General features: G+C 44.3%; 1 protein-coding gene across 1 annotated transcript in view; it reads right to left on the bottom strand.

Annotated features, from left to right (window-relative positions):
- Window positions 1-3808: 3808 nt before the first annotated feature.
- Window positions 3809-15574, bottom strand: part of VMP1 (vacuole membrane protein 1) — a 140886-nt gene continuing 129120 nt past the window's right edge. Inside the window, exons 11-12 of the mRNA XM_038759374.1 lie at window positions 5844-5946; window positions 3809-4702 (exon numbers count right to left, since the gene is read on the bottom strand). Coding sequence (XP_038615302.1) covers window positions 4559-4702; window positions 5844-5946 — 247 coding nt within the window. The 3' untranslated portion in view covers window positions 3809-4558. The remainder of the gene's footprint in view (window positions 4703-5843; window positions 5947-15574) is intronic.

Consider the following 15574-nt stretch of genomic DNA (forward strand, 5'->3'; position numbering starts at 1 on the left):
ATGCTGTACTAAGCGCTTGGGAAGCACAAGTGGGCAACATATAGAGACGGTCCCTACCCAACAACGGGCTCAAAGTCTAGAAGGGGGAGGTACAGTGCTCTGCACATAGAGGGCCATTAATAAATTTGATTGACTGAGGCCCAGGAAAGTTAAGTGACTCGTCTAAGGTCACACGGCAGACAAGTGGCCAAGCCGGGATTAGACCCAGGTCCAAGCATTCAATCAATGTAACACTTGTCCTGAAAGTGAGCATTTCCAGCTCCACCCAGCTTTCCTCCTAGTGCTCCCAACTCCAATCTAAAAAAATGCCAGAAATAACGGAGAAGGAGCGTATACGGAACCAGGAGCTTGCTTCCCTCGGAAGACCAAAAGGGACCTGTGTGCCTCTCCTTCCTCTCCTAAGCACGTCTCCTCAAGAGAGGAAATCAAGCCTGAGAGGACATTTTAATTTGACACCCCTGGTTTAATTAAGGGGCACCTAGGGCTGATTCCTCTCCCCCTCGTCCCCCCCTCCATCCCCCCCATCTTACCTCCTTCCCATCCCCACACCACCTGTACATATGTATATATGTTTGTACATATTTATTACTCTATTTATTTATTCTACTTGCACATATCTATTCTATTTATTTTATTTTGTTAGTATGCTTGGTTTTGTTCTCTGTCTCCCCCTTTTAGACTGTGAGCCCACTGTTGGGTAGGGACTGTCTCTATATGTTGCCAATTTGTACTTCCCAAGCGCTTAGTACGGTGCTCTGCACATAGTAAGCACTCAATAAATACGATTGATGATGATGATTGGACAGGATTTTTTTTTGATGTCTGTTTGTTTTTAAGGTATGTGTTAGATGCTTATGTAACAAACACTGTTGTATGTGCTGCGGAAGAAACAAGTCAATTGGGTGACACACAGACCCTGGCCCATATGGGGCTCACTGGCTCAGTAGGAGGGAGAGCAAGCATTAAATCGTCATTTTACAATTGAGGGAACTGAGGCACCCAAAACTTAAGGAATCTGCCCGAGGTCACATAGCAGGCAAGTGGCAGAGCCAGGATTAGAACCTGAGCCCTCTGACTCCTTGGACAGTGCTCTTTCCAGCACTCCATGCTGCTTCTCTTGATCCTTTTTCTAGAGTGGCTCTCAGGGAAATCAGAACTTTCAATATATTTGGGCCAATGTTACCTGGGACAGTCCCCGTCCAAACTCACTGGACTTGCAAACCGGAACCATAGGCAGGGACCTTTAAATTCGATTTATGAATGGAACACTGGTCACTACTCTAAAAAAACCAACAAACCCAGAAAGCAACAGATTTGGAAATGAACTGCTGACAACCTGATGAGGCTGAAACTCAGGGTGGGAAGACGGGAAAGATGGGAGTGTAATGCTTATTTCCACAAGGTAGACTGAAAGCTTGAAGGGAGAGGGCTCTGTACCCAGCTGCGGGGAAAGGGCTCTGGAGAACTTTTATTAGTCAGTTATATTAGTCAGCTTTTATTAGTCAGTTATACCTGTATATATGTATATATGTTTGTACATATTTATTACTCTATTTATTTATTTTACTTGTACATATCTATTCTATTTATTTTAGTTTGTTAGTATGTTTGGTTTTGTTCTCTGTCTCCCCCTTTTAGACTGTGAGCCCACTGTTGGGTAGGGACTGTCTCTAGATGTTGCCAATTTGTACTTCCCAAGCGCTTAGTACAGTGCTCTGCACACAGTAAGCGCTCAATAAACACGATTGATGATGATTAGTCACCTGCTGGAACGTGATGCAACAAATCGGAGGCTGGGGTAGGAACAGTGACTTGTTCTGGACAGGAGGCAAATGGAGATTTTGAGGAAATGAGCCAAAGACCAAATTCCCACAGTTCTGAGGGATTTCTTTGTTTTTTTTTTAATTGGAAGAAAGACCGAGTCAGCCATCTGCTAAGTTACCGTTCCTCGCTCAGCTGGCTACGCGGTGGAAGCAAGACCCCTTCTAGGGTGCCCGCTTTGGAGGGCAGTGAGGTTGGAAAGGAAGCTTCTGGGGGCACAACCCAGCTCCGGTGGTGGGGTGGAGGATGTGAGAGCTCCGAACACGCCAGGAGGGAGGAGAGTAACTTTGATTTCCTTTTTCAATGAGGACGCATTCGCAGAAGTTTAGAAGGAGAGAATCGAGGTCAGGGTGGAGGGGGAAACGGAACATCGTCAATTCCTTTCTCAGATCTGTTCAGATTTCAGGACATTCTAACACTGGGGGTTGGAGGGAATGGGAGGGAGCTCGAGAATGGAAAGCTCTCCCGTTGAGAAAACCTCAACCCCAAACCAACCGAAGAAACCCCTCTGCCTGATGCAACGGCATGATTCACCACTTCCCTCCCCAGCCTGGAAAATCAAATGCAGAGGGGGATGAAACGAAATAAAATTAGCCATATGTGTTAGATAACGAAAACAACAAACTCCCCCCGCCCACCAACCTCGCCCCAGCATACAACACACATTTGAGAATAAACTGATTCCAACCTGGGTCGTTTGGGCAATAGCAAGCACCTTAAAAAACGGTTAAAAGAAGAAAAAAACATCACTAAGCGCTAAGTGTTTCTGGGGACTAATTTTAAGATAAGGGAAATAAAACTGGAAATTCACAACATTAATGTTAAGAAAGCAACAGCCTTTCCTGAAGGTACGCAGCAAACTTTTAAATACATTTCAAAAGGATACTTCTCTCCCCCACAGCAATTCCCCAACTCATTAGCTTAGGTGGGGCTTGAGAAAACAACTTTCTAAGCCTTGTGCACCATTCCGTCTCCCTTTTACGTTGCCCGGACAAAATGCCCTCAAAGACAGTGATTCACACAGAGTAAAACAGGAGGTTGGGTGACGACGCTCAAATGGGAACCAAATCTGATATGGATGATCGGATGAAAGATACCAAAATGTCAGACAGCCCATCGACTGCTGTTGCCAGGAGATCTAACAGTCAACATCAGTCTGATAAGCTATCCGATAGGATGGTCCAGCCGTGGAGATGTTTCGACGGTAAGTTACAAGTGAACAGTCGGTTGGATGTGATGGAACAGAGACTGCGCTTTGGGTGAAATGCACAAGAACTGTTGGATCTGTTGGAATGTTACCAATAAACCCAGACTCTATCCTAAAAGCAAGTCAATCGTCAGGTCATAATTTTCCTAGAGAATAAAAAAAATACCTAAGTTGTTTTGTTTTTTTTTTTACACTTTTCTCAAAGCTATAACCAAAATGCCAGGTGTCCGTCTGCCAGGGAGGATCCTGGAGTTGTAGCAGCAGCAAAGCTAGAAACATGTACAAAAGAGGAAAAGACAACTGGATCATATGTGAACACCAACTTCCTCTCTGTCCGAGCCCACACAACACGGTTAAAATTAAAACACGAAAATAAAACGGTGGTTGGTTGAAGACACAAGTTCTCTCCTAACGCTGACTAGTCTGATGAGTGATCATTCTTGAATTAACCTCTAAGTTCATTTGATGATTTGGTAGTGGCAAATTTGCAACAAATACCTCTTCCTAAGCTAAACTCTAAACTTAGAACCCCTCCCCACCCACCTCCCCTGCAAAGAGTCGAAACCCGGCCTAAGTCGACTGGCAGATTTCAGGCATAACCAAGGAGGCTAAGAATTCACTCTCTCATGTCTTCAGCTGAAAGATTAGACAAAAAAGCTCTACAGCTTTGGGCTGCAGTCTGTGCGTGTTTATCAAGTCTGCCATTCGGTTAGTACGAAGCTAAAAGGAACTGAAAATGTAAACGAGCACACAAAACCGCTTAAGAAAATGTTGACACAATTCTGGAATGATCAAAGATGATTTTATAAAGTTGGTTGTTTTTTTTCCCTCTCGACTTCATTCTAAATATACAGAATAAAAAATGGTATCAGCCCAGTATGGAGACACCAATCAGAATTGCTTACACTGTCTCAAAATATAAAAGTCCAATTCCTCCAAGTGTGTGATGAATCGTAAAATGGCATTTTTAAGGGTGGGGAAGGGGAACAGAGATGGGCAGGTACGGGGCTAGGCACGATGGAGTATCATGAATCACCACGAAAGTCATGCACGACTGGGGACCAGTCTATTATAATTCATATACATTGTGATGACTTGAGAAAAAGAAAATGACCACTCTCCCGAGTTAACTTAACTTGCTATCCTTAAGAACAATGTTTATCTGTAGCTGGAAGTCTCAAATTGTTCTGCACGTTTAAATTGGAAGAAAATGAAAAAAACAAACTCATCTTTAAACCTGAACTTCCAAAGATGCCGTAAGCCACCTTAATGCAGTGAAACTTCGAATGAATTACGGAGAAAAGGGTGGATACGTTACCTTAGCACACAGACGGATCGGCCCGTGAAAATTATGCACTAAGTATTGCCAAAAGAAAATTTTTCGTTCCCCCCACCCGCTAAATTGTTTCAATTAGGAAAAATGGATGCTTCAAAAAAAAAAAAAACTCTTTCCTGTTTAGTTTTAATTTGGGGTAAAATTGGTCAAATCTGGCTTCTGCAAATGCATGATTTTAATGGTGTCCCTCTGCCTCACTTAGTTTTCTCCTCTGAGTACATCTGCTGCTGGATTCGTTTGGCATAACTCTGTGCCATGGAATTGATGATGGACAAAATAAAATAGCACACCATGACGATGACCAGCTTCTCAAATATCCAGGACAGCCAGTTTTCTCCCTAAAGAAACGGACCCAGAGCAAAAGCAAAAACAAGGAACGTTAGTCCAATGGGTAAGGTAAGGATTGCACTGCTTATCAGATGAGCGACCCCACCCCTTAGGGATCACTAAAAGTGAAAACCCCCTTTGAATCATCTTTAAGTCTGGGTCTTTAGAAGGTCAAGCTGGTTTAGGACAGTGCCCTGGTTTCCGGGAAGAACGCTCCTTGCTCAAATGCTTTATCCTTGCTGGGATTATCTGGTGGTTGATTCATATAATTTGGAATGAACCACAAGTGAGCTCATTCTTTGCCATAGCCAAGGGAGGAGTGTACGGTCATGCATTTACTCAGTTTCTTGACACTGCAGAAAGTATATTTAATTGAGCTGTAGAGCGGAGACGACGGACAAGTTAGGCTTTCATTCCGGCACTCCCCAAGTCCGGCTTCAGAGCGTGCTTTAAAGAATGTGTCTCCCTTGGTCAAGCGAGGGCAGCAAAGAACTGCTAAGAAAAATGCTTCAAGGGGAATAACAGGCTTCCTCAAATTGCTCAGTCTTTCCCTTTTCAAGGATTTTTTTTTCTGTAACAGAATCAATGTTTACAGAAACAAAGGGCTTGGGCTTTGCACAAGGTTTTGCAATTCAAGTTATGCTAAGAGTCACCCTCTAATAAAATGTTTAAGGCTTTTCCACCCATCGAAGGAAAGGGCCAAAATAGAGAGACTTGAATAATTATGGATGGGATTGGAAGGATTATTTAAAAAATAAAAATCTGCGCCCAAGATGAAACTAAAATCTTCATTTTATTTCTTGGTAATATGCCAGTCAAAGCTTAAAAATATCACACGCTGCAGACGGAGCCACTTCCTGAGAACTTTAGCTTCGCTGTTTACCAGGGTACGCTGACGGTACAAGCAACTTCTTGGGCTTGCCCTGGCAAAACTAGGGGAACTACAGGAAACCCAAACCCAGCAACAGGCGAAAAAAAATCCACCTTTAATGAAAGAACTTTTGGGAAATTGTGTCAAACACACGAAGTTTTTTCCCATCTGAGGAAGCAAATGCTGAGGCTATAGAGCCCCAACTGTAGCCCTCTATTTTATGAGAGACAGAGAAAGAGAAGAGAGAGAAATGAGTGGGGAGAAGAGCCGGTTGGTCTTACCTGTGGCCCACCCTTTTCGGACTTGTGGTGAAGTTTCAGTCGCTGAGCCTCCAAGTATTCCTGGAACGGTTTCTGCAGAGAGGGACCTATCCTGGGGACCGCCCTGCAGGCAGCAAGGGAAGAGGAGGAAAACAAACAGGGAAATCACTGTTAAAAAAACACCCCAAACAACCTACCTCTCTTTTACTTACCGGCCAGAATCAAAAAAGGAAGAAAAAAAAACAAAACTAAAGTCGAGAACAGAGGCTCAGGCACACGGTGCCACGAGTTCTTCCCCTAGAAAAGAAAAATCATTCCTTTCAACAGAGAGAGGGGGGAAAAATATGTTCTTTCCAGCAAACTGCCCGGGAGAAACGAGGAGCTTTTGCTTGGCCGTCCTCCTCGGAGTGAGGCGAGCTCGCGTTTGCTGCTGTGCACTGGTGTGGTGCAAGGAATAAAATGAATGACTTCTGAGAAGTCCCACATTTATCACCAACAGTTCCTGTAAGAACTGGTTTGAACCGATTAATAAGGAAATGACTTATGCTTGTGTCATCCCCGGTGAAAAAAGAAACTGCCCGCCCTCCCTCTTCCTTGCCCCATCTTCTCCGAGGGGGCGGCCCTTTCTCCAAGTAAGTCCTTATTAGGACAATCTGTGCGTCATCCTTATCCAAAAAGAATGCATTAGCAAATTTGGAGAGCACCTCCCACTAGTCAGAAGTCAGTGATTAACCAAGGAACAAAGAAGGAACTATGAACCCTGTTCTGAATCACTTCGGGGGTTTATGGGGGGTGATTGGCACAGAAACTCCCGTACATTACTAAACACCTTGTTCTGAGATGATTGGGACAGCGATCGCTGATAAGTTTCTGTACTCTGAGCTCCCTCTCCCCCGGAATGGGTGGCCGCCCTGCTGCAAAACCGGTTCGGTGGCATTGGTACCCAGTTCCCATTTTGCCGGCAGTTGGGGACTTTTCAAAATGGTAACTTGGGGCCATTTAGAAGTCCTTCGGTTCCCCAGAGCTTTTGCTCCCACTGCTAGTCTCCGTCAGACACATTACGCTCCACGGCAAGCCGCTCCCTTCCAACGCCGGCAGACGGTCTTTCTAGGATCCATTTCCACATAGTGCCCCGTGCCCTGCCATCCAGGCACTCACCCCTTCTTTTGCAGATAGTTGGGCTCCTTGTGGGCAGGGAATGTGTCTGTTTATTGCTGTGTTGTACTCTCCCAAGAGCTTGGTACAGTGCTCTGCGCACAATATGTGCTCAATAAATACGACTGAACGAATAGTTACCTAAGATGCCCAGAGATGAGAAAATCGCTGCTTTCGGGGTCAGAGGGAAAGAGACATTCTTTGCTACCATATTTACCAAGAAAGCAACAAAGCCAGTACGTTTCCTTGCTGAACCTTTATTTCGTTCTCACCGATTCTCTAGGGTATTCAGTCAAATAACCCCTAGCAGGCGAAGCCATGTCCAATTTGGAAAACGGTTTTGCAAAATATCCTATTAGAAAATGGAACAGGGGGCATTTTTATGTAACAGATAATTTGTTTTTTAGAGAGCTATTGATAGTTGCTCCGACTCCGGTTACCTCCTGTCCAGAGAGTCCTTAAATTCATTCATTGTACGCATTTTCCTCTTGGGTAGATCAAGTAATAGAAACAGGACTTCTTTAAATAAGAATGCTCCCAGGACGGGGTACAGCTCATCAATTTACATGATAGGAATAAAATACATAACTGTTCGTAAGTCATCCCGACAGAACACATACATTAGGAGCTCATCAGAGAAAAACCAAGTCCTGTAAAAGCCTGGAGAAGCTGATTCATTGGGTTGCTTTTTTTTGGGGGGGTGGTTTGGGGGAGGCAGGAAGAACCTACCGCCTGACCTCTCTGGTCGGAGACGCAGAAGAGTCACCATTTCAAACCGTTGGGGGAAACCCGAAGGAAGGAGCCGGTTTAAAGAATGAACCAGAAATAGAAACCCGAAGGCCGGGAATGACTACATTTTTCAGAGTTGTTCGGCCTTCTTAGGGGGCGATTAAGTATCTTAGAGACCCACTTTACGGATCTAAAGTTTTATCTTGGGAAGATCTATAATAGGTGGCAGGCACCTCACATTTCCAGCCCACTACAAATTTACTCAAAAAGTAACTTTCAATCAGGGCCGACTGTTTTTCCTGGGAAGATGCGTTGCGTGCTAGTTCTTTGTGAGGTTTTGCTTTCTCAGGAAAAATAACAAAATAAGGTAGACCTCTCAGAACAATGTAATGGTCAAAACTACAAAGGAAAAATTTTCAGACTATTAATCATCCCACGTAAGTAGGAGAATATATACTTAATCCCTCCTTTAGCTATTGACTTTTGAGTACCAATTGTTATTACTTCACTACGGCCCATTTGGTAAAAAAACTGCCTAGAAATCTAAAAAAAAAAAACAAGGTAGTGATTCTTGTTTCTCACAATTCCCTTTGCACAAATTTCTCAGGCTACAGAGAGCTCATCTTTAACACAGTTCTCTGCATTTAAGTCGCCTTTTAATTATTTCTACAGTTGTTTCAGTAATGGGAGGGAAAATGTCTGAAATTACAGCTGCCACTCCTAACAATCACTTAGGCAAAGAATATACTAGTCCCCAACTTGCCCCTCCGTAGTCTCTATCTAACAGCAAACAGTGTCTTAGAAACAGATGCGGGAACTCGGGTTCTGAGCCGAGTTAGGGCACTTCGGCTGAGGTGACTTGTGTGTCACGGCTCGGTAAATCTTTGTGGTTATTTTAGAAAACAGCCCTGAATACTTCTCCTAAGGGAGTTCTGAGCACCTGGCTCATTGAGTTGGTTGTGAAAGGATTCCGACTTCCACCCAAGGTGAGTGGGTGAAATTCTCCATCTGCCTTTCGGTGCCAATCAATCATTTGCATCGGGGATTATAGCTCTGTGTCATGAAAGAACACACAAAGACAAACGCACCCTGAGCTATTTTTTTCCGGAGTATTCAAACAGAATAAAGATGCATTTGAGCCAGCCCATACTTGCTTATTATTACTCAGCATTTGCAATTCTTCTGCAGTGTCACAGAGGGCTGAAAGTCTTCCTGAAGAAGTCTCTCAACTAGCAGAGGCTGCCGGAGAATGGGTGCGGTGGCCGCTCTTGTTTTTCCATAACGCTTCATATTTTGTTTGTGTATAGCTTTGGAGCTTATTAGCCCTTGTGACAAGTCTTCCTAAAATTCAGACTGCTATCCCTCCTGGGGTCTGTTTTGAAAGGAGCCCTTTCAGAACTGTGTAAATCACAAATCTCCAATTGATCTTTAAAAGCAAAAGAAATCACCCCGAAAAAATCCTGGGGTTGCCACTACCCTACTCGAATTCTCTTTCCCAAACAGAGGATGCTACTCAAACGAGGGCTCTATCAGCCTTCCTGCTGGGTTTTTTTTTTCAGTTTTTCAAGGACTAATTTGGACTGTGCCATCCAGCTGGGCTTTGTAACCACAGAGTGCCCTCATAAAATTTGGGGAAGAGTTCTAAGAAAGAAACATCATGTTCGTCTCCTTCTTAGCTCTCTGGAGTGGAAAGGAATAAAAAAATAAAAACACAGGGGCAACAATGAAACAGCTAATACTAAAAACGTCAACACCCACTATTAAAACGGTCCTTTGATTTTTTTTTTCCTTTTCACAAAGGCTCCGAGGCTTTCCTAAATTTGGGACTTCACACGAGCACACCAAGCCACTGGGTAGGGCAGACAACGGGCATTGGCACCACACAGGGAGATTTATGCTGGCAATGTAGCAAAGCGTGAGCAAGGCTAAAACTTAACTGATTTCATGAAAAACTTACGGCAAAAGCTTTTACCTTTCATTGCCATTTATTTTTATTTGTTTTGATATTTTCAAATTCCTGTCACTTTGGTGAACTCAAGAGAAAACTGGGAAAGATCTCCAAAAGCCTGAAGACATAAAACCATGAGGGTCTCGGGGAAGCTCAGGTCAGAGGTAAGATCTAGATTACAGAAAAGGGTACTTTACTCAAAATGTTTGCCTTCTCACTTTAGTAAGCTTGCTGTAGGCTCCTTTCAAAGACTGATTTAAAGGGATACAAGATTAAGTCAGAGCCCAAATTTAGTGAACAGTTTCAAAAATGCATCTTTTCCACTGGTACCGAAAGCAAAAGATAGGTAAAGTCAATGGGCACTGTTACAATTTGGCATTCCTATGTAAAACAAGCCTAAAATGTCCCACTTAATTTAAATTACTATTTGTTCCACAAATTGAATTTGAATAGGACAACTCTAAGTCTGGGGGGAAAAAAAAAACTCTCCCCACCCCCTGCTTTTTTTTTTTTAAAGCAACACAGGTTAGCTTTCCCACTTTAAAAAAAAGTTAAGTTTTTACATAAGGTGGAGGAAAAAACATGATAGACATAGTTTAAACAGACAGAATGTACTAAGTCCTTACAGCTTGCCAACAGCATGCCTTACCTGACAAAGCAACATTGGGCACACAATAGATTCCTGGAAAATACCCCAAATCCAGGATATGTAACTCTTCCACCTTCAACATCCTGCTCCAATCTCCCTTGAACTAACTAGCCATACAAATAAAAATGATAAAACATAGACCTGCACACATCTCTCCACTCCTAAAAAAAAACCTTTATTTATCTCTTCATCTAACAGAAACTTCTGATCACTGGCTTTAAGGTACTTCATCAGCTCACTCTCTCAGCCCCCACTCACTCCCTTCTCCACTATATCTCAACTCGGACTTTTGTTAAGCGCTTACTATGTGCCTGGCACTGTTCTGAGCGTTGGGGTGGACTCAGGTTGGACACAGTCCACGTCCCACATGGGGATCATGGTTTCCATCCCCATTTTACAGTTGAAGTAACTGAGGCACAATCAATCAATCAATCAATCGTATTTATTGAGCGCTTACTGTGTGCAGAGAAGTGAAGTGACTTGCCCAAAGAAACTCAGCAGGCAAGTGGCACAGCTGGATTAGAACCCAGGTCCTTCTGATTCCTAGGCCCATGCTGCTTCTCGCTTCTCCCAAGTTCACCTTCTCATGGCGCCTCAAACTCAACTCCCTTGTGCCTGATCACTGGATCTAATCGTTTCTCTTGCTAGAACTCCTTTTCCCTTCAAATCTGCCACAAAACAGCTCTCCCCAATCTAATAATGATCATTGTGGTATCTGTTCAGTACATACTAAGTATCTATCATTAACTAGGCACTGGGGCAGATATAATAATAATAATAATAATAATAATAATAGCATTTATTAAGCGCTTACTATGTGCAAAGCACTGTTCTAAGCATTGGGGGGTTACAAGGTGATCAGGTTGTCCCACGGGGGGCTCATAGTCAATCCCCATTTTACAGATGAGGGAACTGGGGCCCAGAGAAGTTAAGTGACTTGCCCAAAGTCACACAGCTGACAGTTGGCGGAGCCGGGATTTGAACCCATGACCTCTGACTCCAAAGCCCGGGCTCTTTCCACTGAGCCACGCTGCTTCCCACTGAGCCACGCTGCTTCAATACAATCAGGTTGGACATAATCCCTGTCCCACTTTGGGCTCATCCTTCTGAAATCCCACCTACCCCAGGAGATCACATCTTCCCCATTATCATCCCATCACTTCTGCTCCAACTATCTCTCACTGCACTCTTGTACATAATCATTTTATATCGAGCAACGGTATTTACCGAACATGCACCGTGTGCCGAGCACTTGGGAAAATCCAGTGCAACAGAGCTGTTAGATAAGATTCCTGCCCACATGAGAAGCAGCATGGCCTAGGGGACAGAGACGGGCCGGGCAGTCGGGAGGATCTGGGTTCTAATCTGGGTTCGGCTACTTGTCGGCTGTGTGACCTCGGGCAAGTCACGTAACTTCTCTGTGCCTCAGTTACTGCGGATGAAAACTGTGAGTCCCACATGGGACAGGGATTATGTCCAACCCAATTTTCTTGAATCCATTCCAGCATTTAGTACGGTGCCTGGCACATGGTCCGCACTTAACAAACACTATAATTATTAAGGAGTTTACAGTTTAGAGGGGGAGACAGACAATAAAATAAATTACAGGTAGGGGAAGTGGCAGAGTGTAATGCTATAAGTGCTACAGGACTGAGGGTAGAGTGAATATCAAGTATTTTGAGGAGTACAGCTCAAAAGTGCATAGGTGACACAGAGGGGAGGGCGGTTAGGAGTATAGTATAGGGGTACAGGAATGTGCCTACCAACTCTGTTGTATTCTCCCAAGTGACACTTTCAATCCTTCATTCAACTATATTTATTGAGCGCTTGCTGTGGGCAGAGCACTGTACTGAGCGCTTGGGAGAGTACAATACAACAATAAACAGACAGACTGTGCCTACAACAAGCTTATAGTCTAGAGTGGGGGAGAAGGACCTAAATAAATTACAGATAGACATACATAAGTGCTGTAGGGATGGGAGTCAGTCACTCGTATTTTCTGAGCACTTGTGTGCAAGGATTGTGACTCCCAACCCTCTGTTATGTGGTACTCTCCCAAACACTTACTACAGTGCTCTACATTCATTCATTCAATCGTATTTATTGAGCGCTTACTGTGTGCAGAGCACCGTACTAAGTGCTTGGGAAGTCCAAGTTAGCAACATATAGAGACGGTCCCTACACACAGTAAGAGCTCAATACATCAACATGACTGACTGCACACAGTAAGTGCTTAATAAATACAACAGATTGACTGATTCTGCCAATTGACATCTGACTGCTGTGTGACCTTGGGCAAGTCACCTCACTTCTCCTGGCCTCAAATGTGAAATGGGGATTGAGACTGTGAGTCCTGTATGGGACAGGGACTCTATCCAACCCAATTACCTTGTATCTACCCCAGTGCTTAGTACAGTGCCTGGCATATACTAAGCACTTAACAAATACCACCATTATTGTTGCTATTTAAATACTACTATTTGAAACATTTTTGCTCTTTTTGAACAATCTGGCTGCCCTGAGCTGGCGGAGTACGCTTCACTCAGCGACGGGTCAACAGCCTAGGCTTGCACCCTGGCCGATTTCCCTGGTGCACAGAAGGCAAGGTGCCTCAAATACTTAGTCCAGTGCTCTGTAATAATAATAATAACAATAATAATGATGGCATTTATTAAGTGCTTACTATGTGCAAAGCACTGTTCTAAGTGCTGGGGAGGTTACAAGGTGAGCAGGCTGGCCCACAGGGGGCTCACAGTCTTAATCCCCATTTTATTCATTCGATCGTATTTATTGACAGATGAGGTAACTGAGGCCCAGAGAAGTGAAGTGACTTGCCCAAAGTCACACAGCTGACAAGTGGTGGAGGCAGGATTTGAACCCATGACCTCTGACTCGAAAGCCTGTGCTCTTTCCACTGAGCCAAAGTAAGTGCTCAATAAATACCACTGATTGCTTGATCGATGGTCCAATTCCTCGTGGGAAGAATGACATGAGCTGTAGCCTTCCCAGACAACTAGGGTTCCCCCTTCTCTCTTCCCCCCATCGCACCCCTCTCCAATTCTCCACTTTCCCTGGAATGACAAGGAACGGGGAGAAGCTGAGACGGAGGAGCAGGGAAGAAGGTGGAGGTTTAAAAAGGTGGCAAATGGGAATTGTACACCGCCCAACTACCGAGGTTTACCCTCCTGTTCTTTCTCAGTTCCGCCTTTTCTGGGCTGCCCTCGGGATAGCTGTCCTACTCATCTCAATCAATCAATCAATCAATCAATCAATCGTATTTATTGAGCGCTTACTATGTGCAGAGCACTGTACTAAGCGCTTGGGAAGTACAAATTGGCATCACATAGAGACAGTCCCTACCCAACAGTGGGCTCACAGTCTTAAAGGGGGAGACAGAGAACAGAACCAAACATACCAACAAAATAAAATAAGTAGGATAGAAATGTACAAGTAAAATAAATAAATAAATAAATAAATAGAGTAATAAATATGTACAACCATATATACATATATACAGGTGCTGTGGGGAAGGGAAGCAGGTAAGACGGGGGGATGGAGAGGGGGACGAGGGGGAGAGGAAAGAAGGGGCTCAGTCTGGGAAGGCCTCCTGGAGGAGGTGAGCTCTCAGCAGGGCCTTGAAGGGAGGCCCTTACAAATTGTGTAATCTCACAATTACAGAATTTGACTCCGGCCCCCAAAATGATCAAGGCGGATGAAGTTTCCCAGTGGGTAAACTCCTCTCCATTGGAGCTCTCGAACTCACCAGAAAACCAAAGCGGACCCCCGACGTCGTCAGTCTGAAGATGGGCTATCTGAGCAAGGGAATCCTGCACCAGCTACCTGTCTCTTCCACGGCCTCTCAAAACTGAAGTGACAGGATCTAGGGCCAAGGGAGCCTCACGGGCTGGCAGGCTTCTTATATCACAATTGAGTCATTTCTTCGTTCTAGTTATTTTTTTTTTAAATAGAATTTATTAAGCGCTTACTACGTGCAAAGCACTGTTCTAAGCGCTGGGGAGGTTACAAGGTGATCAGGTTGTCCCACAGGGGGCTCACAGTCATAATCCCCATTTTACAGATGAGGTAACTGAGGCCCAGAGAAGTGAAGTGACTTGCCCAAAGTCACCCAGCTGACAATTGGCAGAGCCGGGATTTGAACCCATGACCTCTGACCCCAAAGCCCGGGCTCTTTCCACTGAGCCACGCTGCTTCTCTATTATCTCTATTATAATATTCTCTATTATTCTAGTTATCGCGTGCTTTTCGCTCTTTCGAGGGGTCGGGGGTAAACCTTGCAAATCACGGTTCTTTACTGGAAATCTGGATGACCTTTCTACTAGAATGGCACTCCTGGGCACTACAGCCCAGTTATGCCTTGATGATGATGATGATGGGATTTGAGAAGCAGCTTGGCCCAGTGGAAAGAGCCCGGGCTTGGGAGTCACAGGTCGTGGGTTCGAATCACGCCTCCCCCACATAATAATAATAATAATGATGGTGTTTATTAAGCGCTTACTATGTGCAGTGCGCTGTTCTAAGCGCTGGGGGGTGGGGATACAAGGCGATCAAGTTGTCCCACGTGGGGCTCACAGAATCTCCATTTTACAGATGAGGTAACAGGCTCAGAGAAGTTAAGTGACTTGCCCAAGGTCACACAGCAGACATGTGGTGGAGCCGGGATTCGAACCCATGACCTCTGACTCTGATATTGTACATATTTATTACTCTATTTACTTGCACATATCTATTCTATTTATTTTATTTTGTTAGTATGTTTGGTTTTGTTCTCTGTCTCCCCCTTTTAGACTGTGAGCCCACTGCTGGGTAGGGACTGTCTCTATATGTTGCCAATTTGCCAAGTTCCCAAGCGCTTAGTACAGTGCTCTGCACATAGTAAGCGCTCAATAAATACAATTGATGATGATGATGCCTTCGCCCAGCTGCAGGATCTAAAAATACTGAATGAGAGAGGGTACTGATTTGTAAATTCTCCATGACTGTTGGGCTGGACCCATTTAAAAAATTTTTCGAAAGCCTCCAAACAGTTAAACTTTCCTCCCCGCCCCATAGTCTGTGAGCTAAACAGGCTTTAACGGTTAGTATTTTAATGAGTTGTCATTTCCTGTGCTGATAAAGATTCTCACAGTATTTAACCATCCGTTTCCCTGGGGCCCAACCAATATGAGGGCACTATTCACGGTGACTCACAACTGCTCTCAGCCTCCTTGCTTGATTCCGCAGTGATAGATTACCCTCCAGTGAAACTGAACT

The sequence above is a fragment of the Tachyglossus aculeatus genome, chromosome 17 (assembly GCF_015852505.1).
Source record: "Tachyglossus aculeatus isolate mTacAcu1 chromosome 17, mTacAcu1.pri, whole genome shotgun sequence".
In the NCBI taxonomy this organism is placed as follows: Eukaryota; Metazoa; Chordata; class Mammalia; order Monotremata; family Tachyglossidae; genus Tachyglossus; species Tachyglossus aculeatus.